Source organism: Pleurodeles waltl, chromosome 2_2 (genome assembly GCF_031143425.1).
Source record: "Pleurodeles waltl isolate 20211129_DDA chromosome 2_2, aPleWal1.hap1.20221129, whole genome shotgun sequence".
NCBI classification, from domain to species: domain Eukaryota; kingdom Metazoa; phylum Chordata; class Amphibia; order Caudata; family Salamandridae; genus Pleurodeles; species Pleurodeles waltl.
The window spans coordinates 158,469,142-158,487,208 of record NC_090439.1 but is presented as its reverse complement, the minus strand read 5'-3'; the positions used below and the strand labels follow the sequence as shown (position 1 = coordinate 158,487,208).

Here is an 18,067-nt window from a genome sequence, read left to right as displayed (position 1 = left end):
CCCACAGGCTAGCCATCGCTTTTATGGAGGGACTGCTTTACAATCTGCAGAGCATGAGTATCTACGGCCACACATGCCATCAAACAGAAAATCTGACTTGTACAGCAGACATCTGTACATGGCATGTAGTGCTGTAGATTTACATGCACCCTCCTTCCTCCCTTGATGCCTGTAGCTGTTTCAGTTACCTTATAACTGTGTATATTTATACATATATACATACACTTGCATAGACATCTCTTTCTCTATAGTTCTGTACTCTCTCACATCTGCCTGTGGGAACAAAGGACTCAATGGCCATGCACAGTATCACAGAGAAGCCACTCGATCCTGAGACTCGAAAAATTTTGTCAAAGAAAAACAACTTGTAACACTTCTAACTCACAACTAGACGGTGGAAATATGCAGAGCATGTGAATCTGCAGCGCTACATGCCACAAACAGATGTCTACTGGGTAAGTACCATTTTCCTTTAGGCTCATAAGGGCAGGGTAGTACTCAGAACCAGTCCTCTGTTTTTCTAATGTGGTTTCACCTTTCCACCGTAACCAGGCAGTTGAACTCCCAGTCTTCTTTTCCCAACCAGACTCCATTAACAGTGAGAGCCTTACACACTGTTAAGTGCACTTTCGTGTATTATAGCAGCAGAACTAAGCCCTTCCGTAAGACAGACCTAATCTTTGAAGCCTTTACAAAGCCCCATGTGTCGGCCTATTTGTAATGCCGTGATTGCCAGATAGGTAGTTAAGTGCGTTCAGACCTGTTATAACAAGTCCAAAACAGCTCTTCCTTTTCCACCCAGGGCTCTCTGTAGATGCAAGAAGGCATTAACTATGACCTCTAAGGGAACATTCGACTGGCTGACATATCTAAAGATGCAACACAAAAGGATGATGGACGGAGTGCTGAACAATGCAAACACTCACCCCCAGTCACAGCTCTGGGTTTAATCCATTGTTCTTTTGCTCACCATGCCATCCCAATTCAGACCCAGCCATATGCAAATCAGTCTTGATCCTGTTCCTCATTGGAACAGTCCAGCCCAAACTGCCAGGCCAGGTCCTCCCTGTACCAGAAACAAGCATCCTGGGACCGGTTTCAGGGTATCACCTTCATCAGCCAGGCTAGCTTGAATCTAGTGGCACAGTGATGTTGCTTTGTGTGCCCTTAGTGGCAGGGGTCTGCCTAGACGTGGGTCCCTTGCTTGCTGCACCACTGGATTCAAGCTAGCCTGGCTGATGAAGGGTGGTACCCTGAAACCGGTCCCAGGTTACTTTTTTCCTGTCCAGGGAGGACCTGGATTTCGCACACAATCTCTGTTGATTGAATCGATCCCACAGTTGATCCTGATGCACTCTGAATTTCCCAGCCTGTCATCCACAGAGCAGTAAAAAGAGGTCTTAGGCCATGATGAGTATTTTTAGCACTCTTCTGGCTTCCTCTGGTGCTCATTCAGACACCAAGAATCCATAGCAGCCTCCTCTCAAATTACTGCCGGTAGATCCATCCTCAGCGCTGACTGAGCCACTGGAAATCCGTCTTGGGTTCTGCACTAACTCCGTGCCAACTACCATTCTGGGTACCAAACCTGTGCAGGACTTCTTGATGCCTGTCCTGAAGTCGACAGCACCATGGGGAACCCTCTTCCGGTTTCAGTGTCCCACAGCAGGCCAAATCTGTTGCAACTTGGCCATGGTTGTGCTCTGAGTCCACTCTGGTGCACTCAAATCCTCTACACTCTGATTCAGACAAACATTTCCTCTACCATGGAGCCGTCTTCAGTTGCTCAACCAGCTTTTTAGGTTTTAACTCACCACTAGGAGATGACAGTGTTGATGATGTGAATGATTTACCCCCATATTATGATGATGACAGTTTAAACATGGATATAAAGGAGGCCAATGGGCTTGATACTTCCCCAAATACAGAGTTAATACAACGATTATGTCTTTACCACACATGCCTTTACAACGAATTTCGTTGTAAAAGCATGAATGTTAAAGGCATAAGCATGGTAAAGGTTTCACTAAAAAATATAAGTATTTTACAGGTAAGTATAAACACTTTCTATGTAGATAGAAAGGTTTTATATTTTCATGTAAAATACTTACATATATGTCGTAAAGGCATGTATGGTAAAGGCATATGCTTTCTAAAAAAATGTACAGGTAGGTACAAACAATTTTTGTACATATTCATATGTATATGTGTGTGTATATATACATACAGATATGTTTTTTTTATATTTCCATATGCATAAATGCATAAGAATGCGTGTGTATGTATGTGTCTATATATATATATATATATATATATATATATATACTTAAAACCCCACAACCTCTCAACCCATACCCACCATAAACCCTAAAATTATCCTTTTCACCCAAAAACCCATATCCACACTAAACCTTAAAATTTCCCTTGCCAACCAGACACCTACACCTACCTTAAAATTAACCATGCCACCGAAAAACCCATACCCACCCTAAACTCCATAATTACCTTTGCCACCCTAAACCCTAAAATTACCCTTGCCACCCAAAAATCCATACCCACCCTAAACCTCAGTAAACCTTGCCACCCAAAAAAAACATACCCACCGTAAATCCTAAAAAACAACCTTACCACTCAAAAACCCATAACCACCCGAAACCTTAAAAAATCCCTTACCACCCAAAAACCCATATCCTCCATAAACCATTAAAGAAAAGTATATATTTGTGTGTTTGTGTGTGTATGTGTGTGTGTGTGTGTGTGTGTATATATGTGTTTTCACTGCTAATTACACCACAAATTACAACACTTATGACATCCTTGATAACATCATTAATAATAGCAATGTAACATTTGCAGTAAATCTTTTGACGAAAACAACTACGTGGCGGGGGTGCGAGTCATAGTTACCATATTTTCCGGCGTATAAGATGACTTTTTAACCCCTGAAAATCTCCTCAAAAGTCGGGGGTCGTTTTATATGCCGGTATACGGCGTGCTAAAACTTCAGGGACAGGCGCCCTGTAGCTGAGCCACCGTACGCTGCATTTGGAAATCAATTCCAAGCGTACGATGGGTTCCGCGTCCCACAAGATTCAGTTACTTGTGGACATGGAGCTGATCGGTCTTACCGTATGCCGAAATCCTTGCTGGCAGTTGTCTGGGCAGGCGCGTGTTCCTGCGCGTGCCCCAGGCTATTCAAAGCGCGCGATTACGGTACCATAGAAACGACATTTGTTTACTGTTTCTTTCTTCTCGCGCATGGCACATATTAGGAGATTAGCATATAGTAAAGGCCATTTTGGATTGGGATATGACAATATTATAAAAAAAATTATATTTTGACCGCATTTAACTTTGGTTGTACTGCAGTTTCAACAATATTAAATGTAATATTCATTCTCTGTGATTGGCTGGTTGTTGTATACTGGGATTGGTGATTCTGAGGGAAGGCAGTCTATCTGGTGAGCAGATACATGTGGTGGTGAATACAGTACAGCACAGCACCAGTACCAGTACCAGTTCATACAGTACAGCACCAGTACATACAGTACAGTATACAAATGGCTAACAGACAAGACCCCATCATGGCTCCACCAGCAAGAAGAAAGAAATATGAAGCCGGTTTCAAACTTAAAGTTGTAAACTTTGCCATGGAACATAATAACTGTGCTGCTGCAAGACAATATGGAGTAACAGAAAAGATGGTTCAGGACTGGAAAACAAATAAAAAAGCATTAAGGAGTATGCCAAGGGGTAAGTGTGCATTAAGAAGAGGCACCCCACATTGGCCAGAACTCGAAAAACATGTAGCAGACATGGTGAATGAGCATCACCTAAGCGGTTATATAGTGACACGAAATCAAATACGTTTGTTTGCCCTTCAGAGGGCCAAATCTAGCCCAGATCACAGCTACAGATTTAAGGCCACTGTATCCTGGTGTACTAGATTCTTCAAAAGGCATAATCTGGTACTGAGGCAAAAGACGAAAATTGCACAAAAATTACCTGCAGATCTTGATGCCAAAGTAAATAGTTTCCATCGATATTTAATACAACAGCGCAATAAACATGGCTATGCGTTAAGTAGTATCGGAAATATGGATGAAACTCCAATGAATTTTGATATGGTTGGAAATAGAACTATCCATCCAAAAGGTGAAAAAACAATTTTAATTAAAACAACAGGACATGAGAAGTCCAGTTTTACAGTGGTACTAGCATGCACAGCTGATGGTGCCAAACTGAGACCAATGATTATTTTTCAAAGAAAAACAATGCCGAAACTCAAGTTTCCTGTTGGTTGTTTTGTCCATGTACATGAAAAAGGCTGGATGGATGAAGAAGGGGTAAAACTATGGCTTGATAATGTATGGAGCAGGCGACCAGGTAGACTTATTCAAAAACGTAGTCTACTGGTGTGGGATATGTTCAGGGCTCATTTAACTCCCAGCACCAAACAAAGGCTGGCAAGAATAAACACAGATGTGGCAGTAATTCCTGCAGGATTTACATCGTTGGTACAGCCACTGGATGTGTGCCTAAACAAGTCATTTAAAGATCGCACTCGAGAACAGTGGAATGAGTGGATGGTTAGCGGCGAAAAGTCATTCACAAAAGGAGGAAACATGTGTGCTCCACAGTTGGATGTTTTGTGCAAGTTTGTCATAAAAGCCTGGAATGATATTGATGCAGAAACAGTAATCAAGTCTTTCAAGAAGTGTGGCATATCAAATTCATTAGATGGTATGGAGGACGACTACTTGTGGCAAGAGAAAGCCGAACCTGAGACCACACCATCTGATACGGAATTAGATCCATACGATGACTGCCTTACAAATGTACCACAAGGTGTAATTGATTTACTTATGATATCAGATGACGAACAGGAGGATTTTGAAGGCTTTTAAAGAGAAACTGTCAGGCCAGCAAATCCTGTAAAAATAGCTTGGAGTTATGATGGGCGTTGCTGACTCGCCAGGGACTTGCCCGGCACTTGCTCTCTCTCTCTCTCTCTCTCTATTGTTTGTTATCTTCCTCCTATCATCATCAGTTCCAGTTTGGTTGACAGCTTAGAAAACAAACAGCATGGCAGTTCCCATGGGCTTATTGTCTTATCCTTCCTTTCAGCTTTAGAGTGAATTAGGAAAAGTTTAATCCACTTGCACTGTTTTATGTTTACATGTTTGATGACAAACAGCCTTATGTGTATAAGTGACAGTTTTCCTACTACGTACCTGCATGTCATAAGCATTTAAATTAAAATTACCATATTAAAATCAAATCTGATGTTTTTTAATTTTTATTTGGTGTGCGTTGGAAGAGGGGTAGTCTTATACGGTGAGCATAGCTCAAACCCTATAGTTTAACAGGAAAAGTAGGGGGTCGTCTTATACGCCGGAAAATACGGTACTTGAGATAGCTCTAACTGTAACAGGTGAATTTCTGTGGTTTTGTACATTTAAAATATGAGCCTAACTATAACGTCCCTGTAACCTTTGGTTTTTTTGTCAATTACTGTGTTTTTTAAAATTCTATTTCCGAACTATGAGGTATTTAAATATTTATGCATTGTTATGTTGTGTGTGTATGTGCACACACCCGTGCCCTTAGACAAAAGGCTATTGCAGAAACCTTATGGTTATGGATTGCTCTTAAAAAAGCACTTAGTCACCAGGTATACTTTTTTTTTTTTTTTTTTTTTTTTAATACAGGCTTTATTGCATTTTCCAGTACAGACAGTTAAATACTGCAAGACACAATTACTGCAAACCACATATGCATGTCACTTACAAACAGCTATTGTGACAACCAGTTGGTCTGTTATCATATATTTCAATCAGGAATATTCTACCAATGTGCAATACAGCTGTGCAACCTAAACATTAACAACTTGCCCACTAAAGCACCCCTGTGAGTCTCCCCCAGAGCCCCTGCGTCCTGTGGGTTAGGAAATGTCTGGACCTTCTCCCCTAAGTATTTACATGTTAGGTTTGTCCCACCTCCTGTGCGTATTCCTTGCAAGCTAATGGTGCACCTCGTATGTAGTACCCCTCATTGGTCTATGGGTTCCGGTGTGTCAGGAGGGGAATCATGGTTGTCTAATAAGCAATCCACTAATTGGTCCCAAGCACCGGCCCTCTCCATCAGTCCCTGCACCCTTTTGGCCTCCTGTGTTTTGTGGGCCTAGGAAATCCCCCTCCCCCCCCCTTTTCCAGTAGGCACACTAATGGGGAACACTGAATTGCTCAGGAAATCACATCATTAAGTAGGTCTTCGATCTCCTGCCAGTAACCCTCTAGTCCTGGGCAGCTCCACACCATATGGTACATGTCTGCCTCCAATTGCCACAATGGCGGCAGGCTGCCTCGCAGGACCCAAAGTGTCAAATGATATGATATGCTCTATATAGGAAGTAAAAACGTATCGGCTTAAATCTGGTGTTACGGGCCACAGTGTAAGTATTTATAAGAATTTTGTCCCAATCAGCATCTGAAATCGGGTGTGCAATGTCTCGCTCCCACTTTTCTTGTAATGTGGTTTAGTGAGGTCTTGGCGTAGGGACCGGTATGAGCAGGTTATGGCCTTAGTATGGCCTGGCGTAATGCATAGTGTGTGGCAACCACTAGGAGGGACGGAGTTCCCTTTGTCAACATCCCCAGTGGCGCTTCATCATTGCTTGAAGCGCTCGATGCGGTAACAATTACCCCCTGATCATAAGTAGTAGATAAGTCATCAAACAACAATAGTACTCTGTCGCCAGAGAGGTCCCCCATGAAGTGCACTCCGTAAGCTGACCATTCCACTGTATTTCATAGTGCTGGGTTTTGCACCAGATATTCAAGGCTCTGCAAAGGGAGTTCAGTGAATACACGGCTGAGCCACAAGGTATAGTTATCAGCTCAACCATAACTGTTCTCCAGTCCACAGCTGATGAACTCACTTGTCACGGATGACATCCCAAATGCTCTAATTCACGGCAGTAGTTACATCAATTGTAACATCACCTGTGGTTAGACCCGGCACACATCCTCTATTTGGACATAAATCTGCTTTTGCCTAAGGGCTGAGTGCAGCAGGAGTGGAGCATAGGGCTCAGACTTCAGCCAACTCCAGTGCCCAGTCCTCATTTGGACCCACTGTTTCCAACTTTTGGTTGCGCACCACATGGACTGAGGGAAGGACGTGCACTTCAGACCAGCACCTTACATTCGCATTGTGGCAAACCACTACTTATTCATTTTGACTGTATGAATTTGAGGAGGAGAATAGGGAATATTCTAACAGCACCTTCCAGTGTATCTACATTCCTAGAGTGTGCATACTGTAATCATGTTTGAAAAGGTGTGGAACAAAGGCAATCTCAATGAGATAGGGGAAACTGTAGAGAGTAACCAAATATGAAAGTTCATTTTTCATTAAGAATATATTTCGAATATTTTTGAATGCTTTCAGTAATAATTTTAAATATTTTCATTGTAAATTAAGCCTGCTTTTTATTGCAGTCATTCCATTCGCTGTGGGCAAGCCAGCATAATTCATTGTTCTAATGTCTGTGGGAATCTTTTAAACTGCGGCGAGCACAACTGTACCCAAGTTTGTCATGCTGGAAAATGCCAGCCATGCCAGCAGATGATCCATCAAGGTAACCTTTGCATAATCCATATCATGCCGGAATAATTACCATTACATTTTTTAAATTGTTTTCCTTATTTTCTGTTCGTGTACAAGAAGTACTCAAAAGAAGAAAGTGCTACCTCAAATGATTTTTACAGCTAAAGCAGGCATCAGCACAGGCAGAGGGTCTAGGTTTAATGCCTTAACACATGGAAAAAAGCTAGCAGATGAAAACCAGACTAAATTGAATACTCCTTTACAGTCCTGTTTTATTTTTATGGGAAATGATGGTTTGATGGCACATGAGCCTACATTGTAGTGCTTCATTTCTTTAATAATCTTCGTTTCATGTTTGGTTCAGACAATTTATCCATTAGCAAATTTACAGAACAAAGAATATAGTGATAAGCATAATTATACAAATTAAAACAGTTCGTGTGCAGAACCTAAAAAAGAACAATCCATCCCTGAATAGATGTCATCCAAATTACAATTCATAGATTTTGTGTTTCACTACACATAAAAACATCACAGAACCCAAAATGCAAGGTAACCTTCATTTGTAGGTGTGACAAACTGCTTTTCACACTGTCTAACCAATGCAGTCTTCCACTCGTCAAATATCTTTGAGTGAACTAAAGAAATACCATGAAGGCATAAGTATAATGCTTTCAGAAATGGCAAAAATTGGGGGCTATGAGGGATCGGATTTACATAGTTTCAAAGCAACCTCATAGAAGTGTGTGCCACTCTTCCTCAGCCAGGATTAGTAGATGTGTTCACTGGGTTGTAGCACTGGCAAAATAAAAGGAAGTGATCCTCATTTTCTGTTGTCATAGAACATAAAGGACAATAGCCTGATTAGTTAAATCTTGATTGTGATACCCATTTTTTCTTACATAGTCTAATGGCAGTGTCCTATTTTAAAGCTGTAACACCAGGTTCGATGGCATCTGTCGCTGTAGATACGCATGTTCTGCAATAGCTCGCCATCTGGTGTTGGGTCGGAGTGTTACAAGTTGTTTTTCTTCGAAGAAGTCTTTCGAGTCACGGGACCGAGTGACTCCTCCTTTTGTCTCCATTGCGCATGGGCGTCGACTCCATCTTCGATTGTTTTTTTTCCGCCATCGGGTTCGGACGTGTTCCTGTCGCTCCGAGTTTCGGAACGGAAAATTAGCTAATTTCCGAAGATTTTCGTCGGTATTGTTGCGTTCGGGATCGGCGTACTTAGATTCCACACCGCATCGAAGATCGAAGAGCTCCGGTGCCCTTCGGGGTAGTTTTTTCGATCCTCCGTCGGGGCCTGGTCGGCCCGACCGCGTGCTGAAGAACGCCGATGGAACGGACCCCGTTCCGTTTCTGCCCCAAATGCCACAATAAATACCCCTACACAGACCAACACTTGGTCTGCAACCTGTGCCTGTCACCTGAGCACAGCGAAGACACCTGCGAGGCCTGTCGTGCGTTCCGGTCCCGAAAAACACTCCGAGACCGTCGAGCCAGAAGACTTCAGATGGCGTCCGCTCCGACAGCCCAACGGGAGTTCGAGGAACAAGAAGAGGAAGGTACCTTCTCGATCCAAGACTCAGACTCCGAAGGATTCGACGATACACAAACCGTGAGTAAGACGTCGAAATCCACTCAGAGGAACATTTACAAGGCCCAGGGGACGCCACTGCCACCAGGCCATGGCTCGACCCATAAATTCGGTGACCGACCGTCGGCACCGAAAAAGGCCCAAACAGTGCCGAGATCGTCCGACTCCGGTCGAGACACCGGCACGCAGCCTTCTCGGGACCGAGAAAGTGCTGGAGACAAGCCTCGACACCGAGATGCCGGTGTGGACACGGCTCGACGCCGAGACAGCGGCACCGAAACAGATCGACGCCGAGAGGTTTCGGCCCCGAAAAGGAAAAAAGTCACCTCGGAGCCGAAAAAACACGCAGACAAAGTTTTGATGCCGAAACAGACTGCAAGCGACCCAGCTTCAGGCTCTTATACAGAAGAGCACTCGCTAACCTCCCAAATGCAGAAGCATAGGTTTGAGGAAGAGCTACAAGCAACTGACGTGGACCATACGCAAAAGCGTATCTTCATTCAGCAGGGGACAGGAAAAATAAGCACCCTTCCCCCCATTAGGAGAAAGAGAAGGTTGGAGTTCCAGACGGAACAAACACCACAACCAAAAGTGGTGAAAAGAGTTACACCACCACCCTCTCTTCCGCCCGTGATTAACGTTTCACCAGCACAAACTCCATCACACTCCCCAGCTCACACCACCATGAGCCAGGGTGACCAAGATCAGGACGCATGGGACCTATACGACGCCCCAGTGTCAGATAACAGTCCGGAGGCATACCCTACAAAGCCATCTCCACCAGAAGACAGCACCGCGTACTCTCAAGTGGTGGCTAGAGCAGCACAATTTCACCACGTAAGCCTCCACTCAGAACAGGTCGAGGATGATTTCTTATTCAACACACTCTCCTCCACCCACAGCTCATACCAAAGCCTGCCTATGCTCCCTGGTATGCTCCGGCACGCAAAAGACATCTTTAAGGAGCCGGTCAAAAGTAGGGCAATCACACCAAGGGTGGAAAAAAAGTATAAGCCGCCTCCTACGGACCCGGTTTTCATCACTACACAGCTGCCACCAGACTCTGTCGTTGTAGGAGCAGCTAGGAAAAGGGCCAACTCTCACACATCTGGAGATGCACCACCCCCAGATAAAGAAAGCCGCAAGTTCGATGCAGCTGGTAAAAGAGTCGCAGCACAAGCTGCAAACCAGTGGCGCATCGCGAACTCCCAGGCACTACTTGCGCGCTATGACAGAGCCCACTGGGACGAGATGCAACATCTCATTGAACATCTGCCCAAGGACTTACAAAATAGGGCAAAACAAGTGGTTGAGGAGGGACAGACCATCTCCAACAACCAGATACGCTCCTCCATGGACGCTGCAGATACAGCTGCACGGACAATTAATACATCTGTAACTATCAGAAGGCATGCATGGCTCCGAACGTCTGGATTTAAACCAGAGATTCAACAAGCAGTTCTCAATATGCCTTTTAATGAAAAAGAACTGTTCGGTCCAGAAGTGGACACAGCGATTGAGAAACTCAAAAAAGATACGGACACTGCCAAAGCCATGGGCGCACTCTACTCCCCGCAGAGCAGAGGGAATTACAGCACATTCCGTAAAACGCCCTTTCGAGGGGGGTTTCGGGGTCAAAGCACACAAGCCAGCACCTCACAAGCCACACCGTCCAGTTACCAGGGACAGTATAGAGGAGGTTTTCGGGGACAATATAGAGGAGGGCAATTCCCTAGAAATAGAGGAAGATTTCAAAGCCCCAAAACCCCTACTACTAAACAGTGACTCACATGTCACTCACCCCCTCCACACAACACCAGTGGGGGGAAGAATAGGTCATTATTACAAAGCATGGGAGAAAATCACTACAGACACTTGGGTTCTAGCAATTATCCAACATGGTTATTGCATAGAATTTCTACAATTCCCTCCAAACATACCACCAAAAGCACAAAATTTAACAACACACCATTCCAATATCCTGGAGATAGAAGTGCAGGCACTATTGCAAAAGAATGCAATCGAATTAGTGCCAAACACACAAATAAACACAGGAGTTTACTCACTGTTCTTTCTGATACCAAAGAAGGACAAAACACTGAGACCAATCCTAGACCTCAGAGTAGTGAACACTTTCATCAAATCAGACCACTTCCACATGGTCACACTACAAGAAGTATTGCCATTGCTAAAACTACACGACTACATGGCAACTTTAGACCTCAAGGATGCTTATTTCCATATACCAATACACCCATCGCACAGGAAATACCTAAGGTTTGTATTCAAAGGAATACATTACCAATTCAAGGTACTGCCTTTCGGATTAACAACCGCACCAAGAGTCTTTACCAAATGTCTAGCGGTAGTCGCTGCACACATAAGAAGGCAGCAAATACATGTTTTCCCATATTTGGACGACTGGCTAATCAAGGCCCATTCGTTCATACAGTGCTCAAATCACACAAATCAGATCATACAAACCCTCTTCAAACTCGGGTTCACCGTCAACTTTACAAAATCCAACATTCTGCCGTGCAAGGTACAACAATACCTAGGAGCCATAATAGACACATCAAAGGGAGTAGCCACTCCAAGTCCACAAAGAATTCTAAATTTCAACACCATCATACAACGCATGTATCCAACACAAAAGATACAGGCAAAGATGGTATTACAACTCCTAGGCATGATGTCTTCATGCATAGCCATTGTCCCAAACGCAAGACTGCACATGAGGCCCTTACAACAATGCCTAGCATCACAGTGGTCTCAAGCACAGGGTCACCTTCTAGATCTGGTGTTAATAGACCGCCAAACTTACCTCTCGCTTCTGTGGTGGAACAACATAAATTTAAACAAGGGGCGGCCTTTCCAAGACCCAGTGCCACAATACGTAATAACAACAGATGCTTCCATGACAGGGTGGGGAGCACACCTCGATCAACACAGCATACAAGGACAATGGAACGTACATCAAACAAAACTGCATATCAATCACCTAGAACTTCTAGCAGTTTTTCAAGCACTAAAAGCCTTCCAACCAATAATAGTTCACAAATACATTCTCGTCAAAACAGACAACATGACAACAATGTATTATCTAAACAAGCAGGGGGGGACGCACTCCACGCAGTTAAGCCTGCTAGCACAAAAAATTTGGCATTGGGCAATTCACAACCAAATTCGCCTAATAGCACAGTTTATACCAGGGATCCAAAATCAACTCGCAGACAATCTCTCTCGAGATCATCAACAGGTCCACGAATGGGAAATTCACCCCCAAATTCTGAACACTTATTTCAAACTCTGGGGAACACCTCAGATAGACTTGTTTGCGACAAGGGAGAACGCAAAATGCCAAAACTTCGCATCCAGATACCCACACAAACAATCCCAAGGCAATGCCCTATGGATGAACTGGTCAGGGATATTTGCTTACGCTTTTCCTCCTCTCCCTCTCCTTCCTTACCTGGTAAACAAACTCAGTCAAAGCAAACTCAAACTCATATTGATAGCACCAACTTGGGCAAGGCAACCCTGGTACACAACGCTGCTAGACCTATCGGTGGTACCCTGCATCAAATTGCCCAACAGGCCAGATCTGTTGACACAGCACAACCAAAAGATCAGACACCCAGATCCAGCATCGCTGAATCTAGCAATCTGGCTCCTGAAATCCTAGAATTCGGGCACTTACAACTTACCCAAGAATGTATGGAAGTCATAAAACAAGCCAGAAGGCCATCCACCAGGCACTGTTATGCAAGTAAATGGAAGAGGTTTGTTTGCTACTGCCATATTAATCAAATACAACCATTACACACAACTCCAGAACATGTAGTGGGTTACTTGCTTCACTTACAAAAATCTAACCTAGCTTTCTCTTCCATTAAAATACACCTTGCAGCAATATCTGCATACCTGCAGACTACCTATTCAACTTCCCTATATAAGATACCAGTCATTAAAGCATTCATGGAGGGCCTTAGGAGAATTATACCACCAAGAACACTACCTGTTCCTTCATGGAACCTAAATGTTGTCCTAACTAGACTTATGGGTCCACCTTTTGAACCCATGCACTCCTGCGACATACAGTTCCTAACCTGGAAGGTGGCATTTCTCATCGCCATTACTTCCCTAAGAAGAGTAAGCGAGATTCAGGCGTTTACAATACAGGAACCTTTTATACAACTACACAAAAATAAAGTCGTCCTAAGGACCAATCCTAAATTTTTGCCAAAGGTTATTTCACCGTTCCATCTAAATCAAACAGTGGAACTTCCAGTGTTCTTTCCACAGCCAGATACCGTAGCTGAAAGGGCGCTACATACATTAGATGTCAAAAGAGCATTGATGTATTACATTGACAGAACAAAAAACATCAGAAAGACTAAACAACTCTTTATTGCATTTCAAAAACCTCATGCAGGAAACCCAATTTCAAAACAAGGTATAGCCAGATGGATAGTTAAATGCATCCAAATCTGCTACCTTAAAGCTAAACGACAGCTGCCCATTACACCAAGGGCACACTCAACCAGAAAGAAAGGTGCTACCATGGCCTTTCTAGGAAACATCCCAATGCAAGAAATATGTAAGGCAGCCACATGGTCTACGCCTCACACATTCACCAAGCACTACTGTGTAGACGTGTTATCCGCACAACAAGCCACAGTAGGTCAAGCTGTATTAAGAACATTATTTCAGACTACTTCCACTCCTACAGGCTGATCCACCGCTTTTGGGGAAATAACTGCTTACTAGTCTATGCAGAACATGCGTATCTACAGCGACAGATGCCATCGAACTGAAAATGTCACTTACCCAGTGTACATCTGTTCGTGGCATCAGTCGCAGTAGATTCGCATGTGCCCACCCGCCTCCCCGGGAGCCTGTAGCAGTTTGGAAGTTACCTTCAATTATTTATATATGTATCATCTCAACCTTAAATAGGTGCATACTTAGTCACTCCATTGCATGGGCACTATTACTACAATTCAACTCCTACCTCACCCTCTGCGGGGAAAAACAATCGAAGATGGAGTCGACGCCCATGCGCAATGGAGACAAAAGGAGGAGTCACTCGGTCCCGTGACTCGAAAGACTTCTTCGAAGAAAAACAACTTGTAACACTCCGACCCAACACCAGATGGCGAGCTATTGCAGAACATGCGAATCTACTGCGACTGATGCCACGAACAGATGTACACTGGGTAAGTGACATTTTCATTTCTTTACATTTTGAGGTTGGAAAATATCAAGATAGTATTCAAAACTGGTTGCAGTTTAGCACATAAGATATTGATCAGCCAAGCATCACATATTTACTGAATTTAAAATTATGTGTTTACACTGTGATTTATATACAGATTTTACATACTTTGTAGCTTTTCTGTCAGTGTCCTCTGTTTTATTTCAGACAATATCGAGAGCAAGGAGACCAGGCTGTCAGTGGACACATTTTAACATATTTAAATTTTCATTACCTTTAATCTATATAACGTCCTTGTGTGCAGCTCTGTGCATATAAAGGTCTTTACTATTACATGGACAAAATCAATACATAGGAAGCTCAAACCATAAACTAATAAACTAATTTCTGTGAATTTGAACCCCAATTCAAGTTTGATTGTTATATTAGGTGTAGACTTGGTGAGGACTACTAGTGATTTCAAAATTCTGTTCCCTGTGGCAGATAACATTTGAATTATCCTAATAATAATAAACACCTGTTGCAATGGCTAATGCTTTGTATACAAAGTTGCAAATGGTGCTCTACCCACCTGTTTTGTTTTAATCAAGGTGCTGTCCTAGCTCTTTGAGGAAGAATAACATTCTACATGGTAGGATTCTCACTGACAGTCATAAACATAGAATCATTCCCATCAGTGTGCGGAAACCCTTGTAGCACTTCTGTCATATCATCTTCTTTGGGATATATGTATTTAATTTGAATGGAAGTGAACATTTAAAAAACAATTCATTTATCACCTCCCTATAACAATGCAGGTAGCATATACTGAGTTTTTCTTTCTTTCTATGATATATCCATTTTTAAGAACCTACTTTTCATCATCTACCTGAAATCTGTAGTTTTTCTCTTTATTTTTGAGGTAGTACTCCTGAAAACCTCCAGTTCACTACTTTATTTGATGTTTTATATGCCTCTTTATAATCTCTGCAAACTGCTTTTGTCCCCGTTGGAGTAAGAAAGCTTCAAACACACAAAGTGTGATGGGAGGAATGCTTGCAATAAGTCTAGTCACTGACAGTCTTTCGGGGGTAGCATTCAAACCTATCTTTTTTTGCCCATATTACCAACTCAGTTTGGACCCAGCCATATACTTACAAGTTTTGACCCGTATCCATTTGGAGCGGTATGATGAGCCCAGTCATGGTGAAATAGGTCTTGGGTTGCCTTAAACCTTTAATTTTGTGGTTCACTTCTCTTTGGTTTCCATACCGATGGGGGAAAGGATGAAGAAATAAGGTGAGGCCTTAAAAGCTTTTGGGTGGGGAAGTATAGAGATTATACAGACCTCAATATTATGATTACAGGCACCAGGAAGCATTGAGTGTCAACCCCCTCAGTGGGCTTCCAGGTAATACAATCGGGGACCACAATACCCATTTCAGATACCGTACCAAAGTCATCAGCCTAGAACATTGGTGCCAAACTTGTGCGAGAACTACTGCAATAACTACACAGGGTCTCCGCAACTGTTTAGAAAACCAATTATAAGCACTTTAACAAAGTAAATATACATTAAAAGTACACTTGAAAATTGAAAGTTTTAAATGCTCTGTAAATGTGATGGAATTTTAAATTGGAAGCTAAAAATTAGGTTGGTATCCTTATCTTGATTCGTGGGAGCAACACAAACCCAGAACGCTGAATCTAGTATGGGCGATTGGTGGCCTCAATTTAAGCAGCACTGGTATGTGCCAACAGAAACAAAACATGCATCGGGGCAAAAAAGACAATGTGATGTAAGGTGGAGTTGTAGAGCGCTGCTTGTCCCCCGTGAGGGTATCCGTGTGCTGAATGTGATATGGTAGAGTGTAGCATAATACTTAATCTTTCTGATGGATACATCTACATGGGGATTCTTCACCTTTTGAATACTCCTAGTGCGCCAACATTCAACAGAAATCTTTTCTTTCTAGCTCTCCACGCTGATGAGGATGTCACAATGGAACGGCTCCACACACAAACTGTCTGAAGTCATTGGAACCATAAGAAGTCCTTGCTGGCATGCTGACGTCAGTTTCCTTTTTGCCACGTCTTCGACGTAAACGGTTTTTCTACCTCTCCAGGTGTTACACTGTATCGAGGGAGCTTCTTTACTGAGTTTTCTTCGAGTTACAATGTTTAAGCCTTGTAAAGAGTGTGGAGGTCATATGTCGGTCACTGACTCACACAAAAATTGCCTCTGGTGCCTGACGTCTGATCACAACGTCGGGGGATGCTCTTCCTGCCAGAGTATGAACCCAAGGCACGAAAGGAATGGGAGGCAAAGCTGTTCCTGGCAAAGGCTAAAAAAGAGATCAAGGCCATCGAAGATCCAGGCCTTGAGACGAGTCGTCGTCTCACAGGCCCTTGAGGTTGCATAAGAAGCACTGTCTTCATAGCTCTCTGCATCGCTCTTCCCGAGCTGAAAGTGCAAGGTCTTTGTCATCGGCTTCTAAGTCTGGATGCCAGTTGACGTTGGAGGTGAGTCCTACCTTTTCACCTCCATAACAGAAGTTGCTTGAAATGTCACTGGTGCCATCTTTGGTGGCGATCTATGCGTCGCCTGCGAGTCCTGCAGTGCTTTTCTCTCCTATTACTCCACCAGGCCAAGAGTTTCAAGAGGAGGAATCAAGTCAGGTCCTGCCACAGCAGGAGTATCTGGATTTTCCAGCTTCTGGGACAGATCCATGTGTCATGTTAAATGCTATGTTTAGCATTTTCAACAGAGCCACAGCCCCGCTTGTGCACCTTCAGGCCCCACCCATGAGTCCATTGGCTTTAATCTGGGAGGCTTCCCGGCGCCATATAAACAGGATCCTTTCATGCCTTTTCTGCCAATGGCTCCAACATCTTCAGAGATGACACTGGTGCCGATACCGACGTTGGATGGGTTTCGTCTGGTGTTGAGTCACCCTACTTCTCGCCAGAGTGATATCTCGGCGTCAGCTCCAGCTTCACTGGCGCCACAAAGACATCTTTGACATTGACGCACTAGCAATCGGCGCTGCAACTGGAATCTAGATTAAGGTATAGAAGGGAAGCCTTGAAGCTCTTGGAGGAGCAACAATACTGGGAGGAATAACGACCTTGAGGAAGGAGAGATTCCATCACCTTCTCAGGGCTTTGAAGGTATTGAGATGGCTAGTGGACTGGATACTTCTCTGGAGTGGGAGTTATCACCTGAGGGTATTCCACCTCCAGAGGTAACTAGTTACCATAGAGTGATTAGAAAGGCAGTTGAACATTTGGATTTGCCATTATCCACATAGGAATTGAAGTCCAACATCCTGACTGAGGTTCTTCACTCCTCATCTGCTACATCGGAACCTCTGCTGCCATTTAATGAGGCATTGATTGAGCCAGTCCTGGACCTGTGGCGGAAACCTGTAACTACTCGGCTGTTTCTCAAGTAATTGCCAGGAATACAGTATTGTACCAGGTGACCTGCAGTTTCTTAGTCAGCACCCGACACCTAAAAGTCTAGTGGTCCAGGCTTCTTGATCTTCAAAGACGGCTCCTGGTTCCTTCCCACAACACCGGCGGATAGGGAATCAAAGTGTATTGAACAATCTGCTGAGAAGATCTTTTCCTGGTGTAGCATGGAATTAAAATCAATA

The 18,067-nt window shown here is 43.5% G+C and overlaps 1 protein-coding gene across 1 annotated transcript in view; it reads left to right on the top strand.

The window, feature by feature from the left end:
* NFX1 (nuclear transcription factor, X-box binding 1) overlaps nucleotides 1-18,067 on the top strand; it is a 1,141,187-nt gene that overhangs the window by 350,242 nt on the left and 772,878 nt on the right. Inside the window, exon 7 of the mRNA XM_069219549.1 lies at nucleotides 7,503-7,642. Coding sequence (XP_069075650.1) covers nucleotides 7,503-7,642 — 140 coding nt within the window. The remainder of the gene's footprint in view (nucleotides 1-7,502; nucleotides 7,643-18,067) is intronic.